The 13,240-nt window shown below is 43.5% G+C and overlaps 1 protein-coding gene across 2 annotated transcripts in view; it reads right to left on the bottom strand.

Moving 5' to 3' along the window:
• The window catches only part of GDAP1L1 (ganglioside induced differentiation associated protein 1 like 1), a 44,858-nt gene that overhangs the window by 5,245 nt on the left and 26,373 nt on the right, over positions 1–13,240 (bottom strand). For both annotated transcript variants that reach the window (XM_033153458.1, XM_033153459.1), the window contains exons 4-5: positions 7,935–8,032; positions 6,572–6,686 (exon numbers count right to left, since the gene is read on the bottom strand). In XM_033153458.1, the coding sequence (XP_033009349.1) occupies positions 6,572–6,686; positions 7,935–8,032 (213 nt within the window). The remainder of the gene's footprint in view (positions 1–6,571; positions 6,687–7,934; positions 8,033–13,240) is intronic.

The raw sequence follows: 13,240 nt of genomic DNA on the forward strand, positions 1-13,240 counted from the left end.
ACTAGAAGGACAGATCCTGAAGTTGAGGCTCCAGTACTTTGGCCACCTCATGAGAAGAGAAGACTCCCTAGAAAAGACCCTGATGTTGGGAAAGATGGAGGGCACAAGGAGAAGGGGACGACAGAGGATGAGATGGTTGGACAGTGTTCTCGAAGCTACTAACATGAGTTTGGCCAAACTGCGAGAGGCAGTGAAGGATAGGCGTGCCTGGCGTGCTCTGGTCCATGGGGTCACGAAGAGTCGGACATGACTGAACGACTGAACAACAACAACAACCCCCCAATAAATTCAAGAGGATGTACTTCTGAATAGGGATGGTTAGGGCTGTGCTATCCATCACTGTTGCCAGGTTTTGCAGTTTATGCATTCTGTCAACTCTACACTTGTTTTCTGCTGGATAGCCTTGTGTCCTACTTTACAGGGGACAGTCCTCTGTAAGGGTACCAAAGTTCTGCATTCCAAGGTCCGTCTGCTACAAGGCAACTATAAGGAAGCAGAGCAGAGGCCAAATCAACAGGTTGTACCCAGACAGCATACTGAACAGGCACTGAACCATAGCAGTTATGGTTAGATGTACTCAATTTCTATCTGAATTACTAAATTTGCATATGTGCATATCAATTAACACAGAGATTTTATGTAAATTGGCACCCACTTTTGTCTTCTTTTTGGCGAAGCCTAACTGGCCACTCTAGATTTTCACCATATTTGGTACAGAGAAAGAGAAAACCAGCAGTTCCTTGCAGCCTACATGGTGGGCAGCTCTTCAATTTTGGGCCAGTTGAAAAATGCAGGGGCAGAGACAGAGGAGTTTTAATTTGCAATTAAAATTTAAATTGAATCAGAGGTCATTTGTCTGGTGTGAAAACTCCTTTAACCAGTACTAGAACAAGAAGAAAGAAGGGCAGGGCAGGGGAAGGCTTCCCTTTCCTGCTGTGTTGCCCCTGCTGATCTTAGCAGAATTTGATGAATCTACCGTGAATGAAAAACCTATAGCAACAGCATTTGCAGCAGACTTTGAAACTGGAAGTCATCCATCATCAAAATCTTTGTGGCGTCCAGTGGCAACTCTGAAGGTTATGGGCCTTCCTAATCCCCCAAATAGGTGGGATGTAATTTCAAACAATTGCAACACCTTGCTTGTTTGTTTTGGTTCTCCAAGCTAATCTTCAGCCCAAAGAAAAACCTGCAGTGAGGCAGTGGAGAGGGGAGCCTTCCAGGTGAGTCATATGAGGACTCAATAACGTTTCCTCTCTTTGGAATGGAGCAATTAACCCCACTGTCCTGGCGAAATTTGTTGGGCTCTTTTCTCCCAGCCCAACCTTGGCAGCTGGAATCCAAGCTCTCTATCGGTTGACAATTAGCTCCCCACCCCCTAAAAAAGTGAATACTAGCCTACTTCCTGCACAGTGAAGCCTTGTTGTCAGGTTTCATTCCCCAAAGGAGAAAAGTCGCCATGTGATACACAGACACCCCACTTCCTGAGATTAAGGGTGCCTCCGTACTGTACTTTAAAGCAAGTCGCTTTCCCCAAATGAACCTTAGCATCCTTAACAAGCTGCACTTTCCTTGTTTCAATTTATTAATATTTTGCAATTTACATCAATGTCTCTAGAAAGGAGATATAAATACTTGATGATGATGATGATGATGATGATGATGATGATACTAATAATCTTATGAGTCTGGTGTGGGGAGAAAGCTGTATGCCTAGACCCTTCTAATTCCTGGATCCAGCAACTGTGAAAATTTAAGCAAAGATTCAAATTCCTGGAATAGCCGGACTAGCTTCCTAGTGGAGGTGGTAGCTTGGGTAATGGGCCATTAAGGAAACAAAGGGAGTGGCCCAGTGCCAGGAGAAAAATGGGTGGAGCCCCCTTCCTCAACTGGCTGGTATCTAGAAAGACAAAGGCCAGAGTTGAGAGTGGAGTGATGTGAGCTAGAAGCAAGGAAGTAGCAGGCTGGGAAGCCAGAGAGACAGAGCGATGCTTGATTTCTTATTGAATCCAAGGTTGCAGCTATGGGGGAAGCAAGGCGCTCTTTGGGTGATTATGATGCGAACCCCTCCATCGTGGGCTCAGGTTGTATATATGTGTAAATAAACCATATATCATAAAGACGCCACAGTCTCCGCTGTGCCTCATTCCAAAAGGAAACACAAACCCTGAGTGTTTGCCTGGAATCCCTGGAATCTCGCACCACTTGGAGATTGGGTGGCAAGCCACAACAATGATAGATAGCCAGCTGGCACAGGTGGCATCCCTAGGTCTCTGTCACCTTTTTCTATGGAGCCTTTCAAACAACCCTCTGGGTCTAATGCCCCACATTAGCACAACGTATATGCGGGTAATTGAAATAGCTGCACATTCTTTCCCAGTTTACTCCTGCATGCACGTCTCACTGCTTCTTCTGTAAAGTACATGCATTAACACGGATGCCCGCTGGAGGCAACATTTATCCACCGCCCACTCCAGAATTTAACTTCTAGAGACAATAAGGAGGAAGCTGGACACTGAAGAATGAAAACATGAGCAGCTCTCGTTATTATAACAATGGCACATTATAACAATGGCACCCAAAAATAGCTCTTGAGACCATGATCCTCTCTTTCTCTGCCTCCTACTTTGCAGCATATTGCACTCATAATTACTGGATGCCTCTCACTGTGATGTCTGTCACCTTGGCACTTTTGCATGTAGCTCAACCAAGCCTGCTAGGATATATATATTTCTTTCCAAGCATAGCCTCTGAGAGAATAAGAAGTGGCTTGAGAGATCAGAACCTGGCTGACTTTCAAAGCTTTCAAAGCCAAAGAGAAAACCCCTCTGCAGGCCAACCCTGGGATCCATAGGCAGGTGCAATTATTAGAAATGTCAGGCTTCTGCAGAGAAGGACTTGTTTTTAATAGCTATTCTTTCTACCAGAAAGGCTGTTAAAAATGTCTCTCCTGTGTGAAAAGTTCCCTGCTGCTATTTATTGGGCAGATATGTATTCACAAACTCTCTTCAGCTCAAAACTACCCATATCTTTCCCCCTGTGGGTGCAAAAGCAGCAGGGGGTGGGTGGGGTTTTCAACAGAAAAATTGTGCTGATCTTTAACCTCAAACTACAAGCTCAGTGGGTACATTGTGTTAGGGGGAAAAACACGCCATAAACTGTAAGATTCTAGGAGTGTGAAGGGAGCTGGCAGAGATAATTTTTATTTCAGAACTTTTATTTCCACTTGGCTTTGGGTGCTGTTTTTTCTCGATCCAAAGTCACTTGCCCGTATTCATATGAATCCCTGCCCCAATAGTCTTCTTGAACCCAGTGCTTTGTTCATCCTCTTCCTTTCTCTTTTCTGTTTGTTCTGCCTCTTTTGATGCCTTTGATTCTCCAAATATGCCCGTTTCTTATTGCAAGTGAGTCCGTTGTCAGGCCCTAAATTTACACAGCTGTCTATGACATCAGAGAATCAATGTTCGGATTGTCATACAATTTCCCAGACATATCTTGTTTTGGGGGGCCAGCATCCTCATCTGGGTGGATTTTTGCATTTTGGATTAAATGCCCATGTTTGGGATTTTTTTATGTCTATGTCTATGTTTTTGTTTTTTTTGTGGGACACCTGCATGCTCAGGAGGTGCTGTACCCCAGAACAGGAAATAGGAATCAGGTGGCCTGGAGCGGTTTGCTGGGGGTCGTGCTAGGCCTGGTGTTGTTCCTGGTGGTCGCCTGGCCTTGCATGACCTTGCCAGGGCCACTCGGCCTCCCATCGTGAACAGGAGGCTGATGACAGCAAAGGTAAGAGGGGAGGGACGAAGGGGGGAGCAGGCAGGTGAGGAAGGGGTTAGTGGCAGGGAGGGGAGGAGCGATGGAGATGTGGGATGGTGAGGGGAATGCCCCGATGGTGGGGTGGGGTTTCTGGGTTATGATCCCCAGAATATGGCAACCTTAATCAATGCTGCACTAGGGTGTCAACACATCTTTGGCTTCAATTGGCTCAGGTGACATGACATACTGTAACATCACGGCCGCCAGTGCTTTGATGTTACTGTATATGGAACCCTGCAAGCTTTGGGCCTGAAGTGAACAGAGGCAGTGGGCAGAAAGCAGAAAGTTAGGTTGATTTAAAACAAAAAAAAAAATCAACAAGAAGTACCTGTTTTATGAGGTTCTTCCTGTCCCTCTAGTACTATGAATTTTGGAAATGATGCGTGCAAACTCCCTAACGTTATGATTAAATTAGAAGAACCACTAAGTAAATAACCACCCATAAGATGTTCATGTTGTAAATCATAGTATAAACTCCTGGCTGAGTATATATCACTGCTGTTGTTGTTTTTTATCCAGATCAAGGTAGTCACACTTGGGTCCCACTGAAATCAACGGAACAAGTTAGTCACAACTAGTGTTTCAAACTGATTTCATTGCAACTAAAGTGTGACTAACTGGATGTGGATTCAGCAGTATGGCAGGCACAGCTGGCATTAACTTAGCATTTGGGATGGGTAGATTTGTCAATTCAGGCTTCTCGGTTTTTCCCCAGTGTTAAGTACAGTTCTCCATATTTCCATATCAGTTTGCAATGTATTTTTCTTAAGTCTTCACAAAAATTCTTCAGCAAATTTATCCTAATATACACTTTTTGCACAGCAATTTTGGAAAATGTGCACTTTTTTGCAAAGCGATTTTGCCTAATATAGATTTAAGTTTTTTTGGTTTTTTTTTTACAATCAAGCGGTGTATGAAATTTATGAAATAAAATGAATAAAAACAGTATGATGCATTTTTGTAGTTTTCACAGCAATTTTGGAAAATGTGCACTTTTTTGCAAAGCGATTTTGCCTAATATAGATTTAAGTTTTGTTTTTTTTACAATCAAGCGGTGTATGAATTTTATGAAATAAAATGAATAAAAACAATATGATGCATTTCTGTAGTTTTCACAGCAATTTTGGAAAATGTGCACTTTTTTGCAAAGCGATTTTGCCTAATATAGCTTTAAGTTTTTGGGGTTTTTTTACAATCAAGCGGTGTATGAATTTTATGAAATAAAATGAATAAAAACAATATGATGCATTTTTGTAGTTTTCACCAACTTAGGCATTTTTATGCACCTTTTACCCTAGTATATGCATTTTTGTACACGTTACATGCATGGAGAGCTACACAACAATATTTGGTGAACTGCGAAAATTCTGAAGTGTGGTTGTGTTTCAGTTCATATATGCTTTTGTAAAGTGCAAATAAGGTAGTTTTGCCTTTAAATGTGAATTGAATCCAACTTATCCCTGTCCTTACTTAGCACATTAACAGAAGTGTACATTTGTACAGGAAACTCTCATGGTGTGCCTTCCATCTCTGGGCTTGAGCTTTTAGCTGGTTCACTATGTTAGGGTTGCCGTATTTCAAAAAGTAAAAACCAGGACACACCAAAAGCGCCGCTCTTTGGAAATCCCCCTGGACATCAATTCCGCCTTTCAAATCCCAGTAATGTCTGGGAAAATCCGGATGTATGGCAGCCCTAACTATTATAGGTGCCCACTTTGAAGCATGATATGACAATGTGCTGCAGTCAGTGCAAAAGTCAAGGTTCATCTGGGAAAAGCAGGAGGACCCTTGACAGAACATGGAACCCCTCTGAGCCATTCTCAACAGGAGATTTTCAAAGCATACTTATTGCGCTCTCTGTCTCGTTCCTAATGTATTTTTCTTGGCACGAATACACAGTCAAACCTGACTCACAGCTGGAAGCTCACAGCATTGGAAACAAAACGAATGCCTGCTGGTCTTGATCAAAGGAGATGTGGGCCTGAACTGAAGAAGAGGCTTCAAGTGGTTTTGATTGGGCGGGGGGTAAGCAGTGCTAGCTTAATGCAGCTATATTGTCCTTGAGATGTCTACTCCAGAGGCGGATTTAGGGCAGCACGACTGGTTCCCCCATATCGGGCGCCAAGACTGCAAGGTGTTGAACTATGATGTAGTGAATTGAATTGAACAGAATGGAAGGAGAGAGGCAGAGGGGCGGAGCCGAATTTTGGCCTCGCACAGGGCACCACACAAACACACACACACCTCTATCCAGGCAGGCAAAAGCCATGGTTCAATTATATTTTCCAACCAGGCAAAAATACTAAAGGAGGGCACAAAGCAAGGTGGTGAGGGGAGTGACCTGGGGAGAGAGGGTGCAGCCTGGAGAACTCCAAGCGTGGCATCTGGGGAAACTGCATTTAAGCACAGGGTCTGAGGTTCCCAGCCGCTACCTTCAGTCTTTCTTTAGAAGCAGCCACTGCACTTCCTGCTTCTTTGTTCTGTGAGTCCCTTTGTCCAGTCGTCTGCTATGGCCAGCTGGACTTGCCAAGCCTTAGTGATGATAACATCACAGCAGATAATGATACTACTACTACTGCTACTACTACTAATTAATAGCTGACAGCAAAATATCATTTTCACATAACATCCTTCTGATAATGGATTATATCTCATCTAACAAAATCTGCTCTAGCTTTACCAGCCAAATAAAGTTTGCTCTCCAACAGTCTCTCCCAGCAGACTTAGAAAATAATGTCTGCAACAGCACGATGCCTACCTTGGTATTCAATTTTTCTTTTCTCCAGCTCAGCTTCAATCTGATCTAGCACCATTCCCAGATCACCCAGGATTTTCTTCAAGTAGTTCACATTGTCATGTTCCAGGATCTTGGCCTAGATATAAACAGTAAATGTTTACATCAAAATCGAACAAGAAGAATGTGTTTTCTTGCAAAAAAACAAAACAAAAACCTTCCTTAAAAACCAACATTCACACAATTTGGAAGTAGTAGATTTTATTTTACAAACAAATGACTTTGAAAAGCCTTGTCGTTGTTTTGATCAATCTGCCATGTGCTACGAGAATAGGTGCTCGGAAGGCCAAATATTCAGGGATGTGTTCATAAAAGCAACTTCCAACCTCTGCCAGGACTGCACTAACAGAGACATTGTGTCTAGGTCATGAGAAGCAATAACTCCGCTTTATTATGTGGTGGTCAGGTGCTATCTAGAGCACTGGGCCCAGTTATGGGCGCCACATGTTAAGGAGGCTATTGGCAAGCTGGAGTGTGCCCAGACGAAGACATCTGGGATGGTGAGGAGTCTGGAATTGGAAGTCCTATGAGGAATGGTTGTATGAGCTGGGTGTGTTTAGGTTGGAAAAGAGAATATTAGGGCAGGAGAGCTGTCTTCAAATCTCTGAAGGGCTGCCCAAGATGGAGCAGACTTGTTTGCTGTTGCTCCAGAAAGCAGAACTAGAACCAGCGGGTGGAATTTGCAGGGAAACAGATTTCAGCCCAACCTTAGAAGGAACTTCCTAATAGTAAAAGCTGTTCAACAGTGGAGCAAACTGCCTTGGGAGGTGGGGGGTGGGGGTGGGCTCTCCTTCACTGGAAGTTCTTAAGCAAAAGCTGGTCAACCACCTGTCAGGGATGCAGTAGTTGCATCCTGTGTTGTGGATCCTGTATTGAGACTGTAGCTGGACTAGACCTCCAAGGTCCTCCCTTCCTTCCAACTCTAAAATTCCTTCTTACATACATCAGAAATCCCCCCTTCTGTACAGCTGTTAAAGGTGCAGGAACCTTATCCTCTTTTGAATCTGGTCACACTGTCAGGGCAGCAATGGCAGGCAAAATGGCAACCCCATTTGCGAAACTTTAGTTTGCTAGAAAACACTCAACTCCAGCACATCTGGATTCAGTTAAACACCTGTCATCTTCAGTACCAATAGCCATCCAAATCCACATGGCACTTTATTGTTTAGAAAAACCCAATACACCTCATAGAAGTTTAAGAAAACAATAAAAAATATCATCAAAAACAGTTATTTAAAACACCCCCAAAAGAATTAAAAGCAATGATAAACTAAAAACAGTTTGAAACAGATTAAATGTTGTATGTGTGCTGCTATGAGCATCTCACCATGAGCTTCTTCTGTTTGGAAAGGTATGGCTCTGATAGCTGTGGCTCCTCTTCGTGGTCTAATTTCATCAGGTCTGAGCTGGCATTAACTAAATGTCCTGTGGAAGTTGGAGAGAATGGATTGGGGGTTAATTAGTGACCTATCTTCGCTAGACCACATGAAAATTGCTGAGGGTCTCGGTAGACAACTTAATGATTTTGTTTCTGCCTGTTGCAGCAATTGTAATGTGCTGTGCCAAATAATCTTCAAATTGGTTTGTTTGTTTTTTGCTTCTTTTATTTCTTATATGGAATTGCATGCATTTTATTGTGTTACAATTTGATTTCTACAGAATTCAAATTGTAAGCATTCTTCACAAACACACTGCGGACCACCTGCATGAAACTCACGTGGTCTGCAGACCACAGTTTGGGAACCTCTGCTCTAGACACATGGCTATCCTTAACAAAAATGTATCTGAAGATACTGTTCAGATCTGATCAGAACTGTTAACGACTGCAATTGTTAACACTCACCCATTGCATTGCTTTTTCCTGTAAGACCAATTGCAGTCCTTAACAGTCGTCAACAGGTTTTCCACACCCATCAGCCAATCACCCATTCCCACCACCCTTCTGAGTAATACCCCTCCCCACTCTCTCACTATATATAAGGGTCTGGTGACTTCTGTTTCAGTGTATCTGAAGAAGTGTGCATGCACATGAAAGCTCATACCAAGAACGAAACTTAGTTGGTCTCAAAGGTGCTACTGGAAGGAATTTTGTTATTTTGTTATTTTGTTTTGACTATGGCAGACCAACACGGCTACCTACCTGTGACTGGAAATATATTAATAGCTGTTACTGTTTTACAGAAGCTCTCTGTGACCTTATCCCAGATTCAGCAAAGCATTTGTGGGCCGCAGGTTAGCCAATGTGTTTGTGCCAACATAGGGCACCATTTTAAACTGTCATTTGCAGCAGCTAAATGAAACTATGGCACATCGCGGCCTTGGCTTAATGATACCCACCCTGGCTGGATGCCATTCCAGGTCAGAACAGGAGGGGGAGAGAGACAGATGGTTCATGCTTGGTTGGTTCAGCTAAGAATCCAGAATTTTATGTTCATTTCCCAGCACACTACCCTGGCCTTCTCTTTATCTTTCCCTATGTTCCTTATTAATCTTCTTTCTCCACTTCAGCTACCAAGTGTCTCACTTAAGCACCTCTCCATTCTGTTCGGCTGGCTACTTGAACAAGGACGTGAAGGAATCTTATTGTCTAATTCCCCATCTAGCTGGTTATGCAAGAAGCTGGAACCCATGATGCAGTGTAGGAACTCACTAAATGTTACTTGGGAGTAGCAATGTAGGAGAAAGCTCATTCGGTGTGCATTTTAACGCAAATCTACCTAATCCAAATCAATATTTCAACTGAAAATCCGCCATCCTTCAAAATTCACACTTCCCCAAATTTCTTGATGCAGATACCTGACCATATGTGTACCAAAATGCATGTATTAATGGAAAGTGTGCATGAAAAGGCATGTAATATTAGTGAAAACAACATGCAAAAATATGTTACTAAAGGAGAATTGCTTGCAAAACTGTGCAGACTCGCCAAAATTTCATCCAAAAACATGTACATTTGGCTGCTAAATGTGTGCAAAAATGCTGATGGGGAGCTCTGGGAAGACTGGTTATGTTATGGAATATGGAAAGGAGTAAAGCAAGATTAAACTTTCATGTTAGGGGATTATGTCCATATCTGTCCAGAGTGGGTGCATTGCTTTGCCAGGAAGAGACAGCACAAAATGTACCTCAGTTCTGATCCAGTTTGGCACTGCAGAAATTCAGCAGAACTTTAAGAGACAGCATGATAAGGTTGGCCCTGAAGCTACAGGGAAATCTTTTTGCAAAAGACCTATCATCAAAGACACTCATGACAAAATAAGTTACAGTTTGAAGGACCTCTGATTAAAACCATTCATTACCTTCCACTCTAATTCTGAACTGGGAAAGGAGGTGGTATACTTATTTGACACCACCCATTGCAGTCCTGGCTGAGCATTCATTTGCTTGGCTACATGTGGATATTCACAGGGCAGAGGTGCTGCAATTTATGTTTGATATGGACAAGGCTAATGAGAGGGTAGTCTAGAAAATCCACTTTGCATTCTTACTTTGCTGTGGGTGAAGTGCCCCCTGTCAAAATGACCTGTGGGGTTTGGGCAGGGGCACCCACTTGCCCCCCTACATTGAGGGGGCATGGTCATGTATAACAAACACGTCACATGATGCTGCTGCCTGGCGTGCAGAGGGTGACCCCCCACGCTTGCTTGACCCAGCCCCTGCCTTGCTCCTGGGCTGCAGCTGGGATGAGCGAAGCAAAGATCTCCTGTGCTCGTCCCAACAGCCACCTGGCTCCTGGGCTGCCAGGCGGAGCCTGGGGCTGGGATGTGTGGGTGGCACCTGGCGGTGGTGGGGGTGGCAGCTCCCTCAATATTGGGAGAGCTGAAGCCCCCTCCACCCCCTATACCTGGCACCGCTGGGTTTGGGTATCCTAAACATCTGGCCTGCTCCCTGGAAATGGTTCTCCACCCCTGGTATACACAATACTTTCAGAATGGGTTAAGGGGGTTGGACTGGATGGCCCTTGTGGTCTCTTCCAACTCTATGATTCTATGAAATAGGCATAAAATCAACAACTGGGCAGTATTTAGCTGTATTCACACTACTGTGCCAAAGTGGAGAGGAATGAGAGGAAGATCAGAGCAACTTTTGGCTTCTTGGGGCTATCTTCCTTTCTCCAGCAGCTATTATAGATTCTCAAAATGAACACCCAAAATTGATCAACTCTTCTTCTTCAGCGATCACTCGTAGCCAAGTAAGATTGTGTTCCATAAACACGGTTTTAACAATGAGTCCGTAAGTGACTGTGGAGGCCAATTCTGGACCCACACGTCTTTCCACAGTGGGGACATTGGTTTCCGGGCGGGAGTTGATCACGGTGTGGATTTGCCAAGCGTGCCTTCCTCTTAGCACGTTTCTCCCTTGCGTTCTGAGTTTGAGTGTCTTCAAAGCCCACAACACCTTTGGTGAAGGCTGTTCTCCAACTGGAGTGCTCGCAGGCCAGTGTTTCCCAGTTGTCAGTGTTTATACTACATTTTTAAAGACTTGCCTTGAGACAGTCTTTAAACCTCTTTTCTTGACCACCAGCATTACGCTTTCCATTTTTAAGTTCGGAATAGAGTAGTTGCTTTGGAAGACGATAATCAGGCATCCGCACAACATGACTAGTCCAACGAAGTTGATGTTGAAGAATCATTGCTTCAACACTGGTGATCTTTGCTTCATCCAGTACACTGATATTTGTTCGCCTGTCTACAACTTAACTGAATGATACTAACTTGCACAGAGACATCAGCTTTTATGCTATCTTGAGAATGTTTTAAGATCAGAGGAGTTACAAATGTTGCATTGAAAATTTGCTTTCACATTTATTGTGAGCCCATAGATACCATACTTTTGTATAGTGTGAAGGTGATTGCTTCACTTCCCCCTGGCAATGGATGTTTTCAGGCGTAGCATCACCTCCGTGTGGAGCTGCTTAGGCCCGGCAGTCAGTCAGATTCAGTAACTGGCCAGATCATCAAGGTTTCCTATCATGCAACAGCAGCTCAGTTGAGATGTTATCCCTATAGCCTTGAGCTTTTCCTGACACCAAAACTACAATTTCTACACATGCCACTATCATTCTCATTCTGTCTCTCTGTCTCTCTCTCTTTTAAAAAAGCCAATTGGCCTCATATGTGAAAACTGCAAGGCTAAATAGGAAAAGCTGTGTTCTCTGGCCTGATTCAATCAAGTTCACCGCGGAGGAAAAGAGAGAGTAACAGAGCTGCTGTAGTCCTTAATTACTTTGGCAATGCTGAGAAATAAAGGGCAACTAGGAGGCTGATTTATAGCCCAGTCCTTGGTTTTGCTGAGCCAATGATGCTGTGATAATTAAAACTGATTACTTAAGAGAGGTGCAATGTCAGGACAGGAGAAAGATAAACATTGGTCATTATTCGCCTAATTTATCTGCTCTTTAGCCTGGAGAGAAAACCCTTGCTAATGCATTCACTCAATGCTCACTGAGCATTTTCCTTTGTCTAGAACTAGACATTGCTGTACACTTGTTGACTACTGCAATTGTACTGTAAATGGGGCTACCCTTGAAGGCTCCTCTGAAAATGAAAGCAAACACAAATTACAGCTGCCTGTTTCCTGGAGGAAAGGGCAGCTAAGATCACGACACCAGCAGAGGTATTGCTAGTAATTAAAACACTTGGTGCATAGGCCCATGATGCTAATTTGCATATAAGGGCTGGGATCAACTTTGGTGGGAAGGGGCCTTCTCGGTAGTGGCGCCCGCCTTGTGGAATGCCCTCCCATCAGATGTCAAGGAAATAAACAACTATCTGACTTTTAGAAGACACCTGAAGGCAGCGCTGTTTAGGGAAGTTTTTAAATGTTTGATGTTTTATTGTATTTTTAATATTTTGTTGGAAGCCGTCCAGAGTGGCTGGGGAAACCCAGTCAGATGGACGAGGTATGTATGTATGTATGTATGTATGTATGTATGTATGTATATTTGACAATCACTCGTAGTTGAGTAAGATTGTCTTCCATGAACACAGTCTTAACAGTGAGTCCATAAGTGACTGTGGAGGCCAATTCTGAATCCACACCTCCTTCCATGGTGGGGACATAGGTTTCCAGGCGGGAGTTGATCACGGTGAGGATTTGCCAAGCGTGCCTTCCTCTTAGCACGTTTCTCCCTTTCGTCCTGAGTCCGAGCATCTTCAAAGCCCATGACATCTTTGGTAAAGGCTGTTCTCCAATTAGAGTGCTTGCAGGCCAATTTTCCCCAGTTGTCAGTGCTTATACTACATTTCTTTGCCTTGAGAAAGTCTTTGAACCTCTTCTGTTGACCACTAGCATTACACTTTCCATTTTAAAGTTTGGAATAGAGTAGTCGCTTTGGATGACAATAATCAGGCACAACATGCCAAAGTGCAATAAAGTTGATGTTGAAGAATCATTGCTTTGACAATGGTGATATTTGCTTCTTCCAGTACACTGGCACACAATCAGACTGTATTGTGTATAATGTATATGTGTGTGGCCATGCAGCCCCACTGTTGCAGCAAGATTAAATGTGGAAGAAGCCTCCTGTGCTTCTTGCACCACGGCACAATGGCGTGCATTTCTTATTTTTATTTTTTTTGCCCTTCCTCCTCGCCTTGCCTTCACTCTAGATGCTTCAAATACCTGGGTCAT

Source organism: Lacerta agilis, chromosome 6 (genome assembly GCF_009819535.1).
Source record: "Lacerta agilis isolate rLacAgi1 chromosome 6, rLacAgi1.pri, whole genome shotgun sequence".
NCBI lineage: Eukaryota > Metazoa > Chordata > Lepidosauria > Squamata > Lacertidae > Lacerta > Lacerta agilis.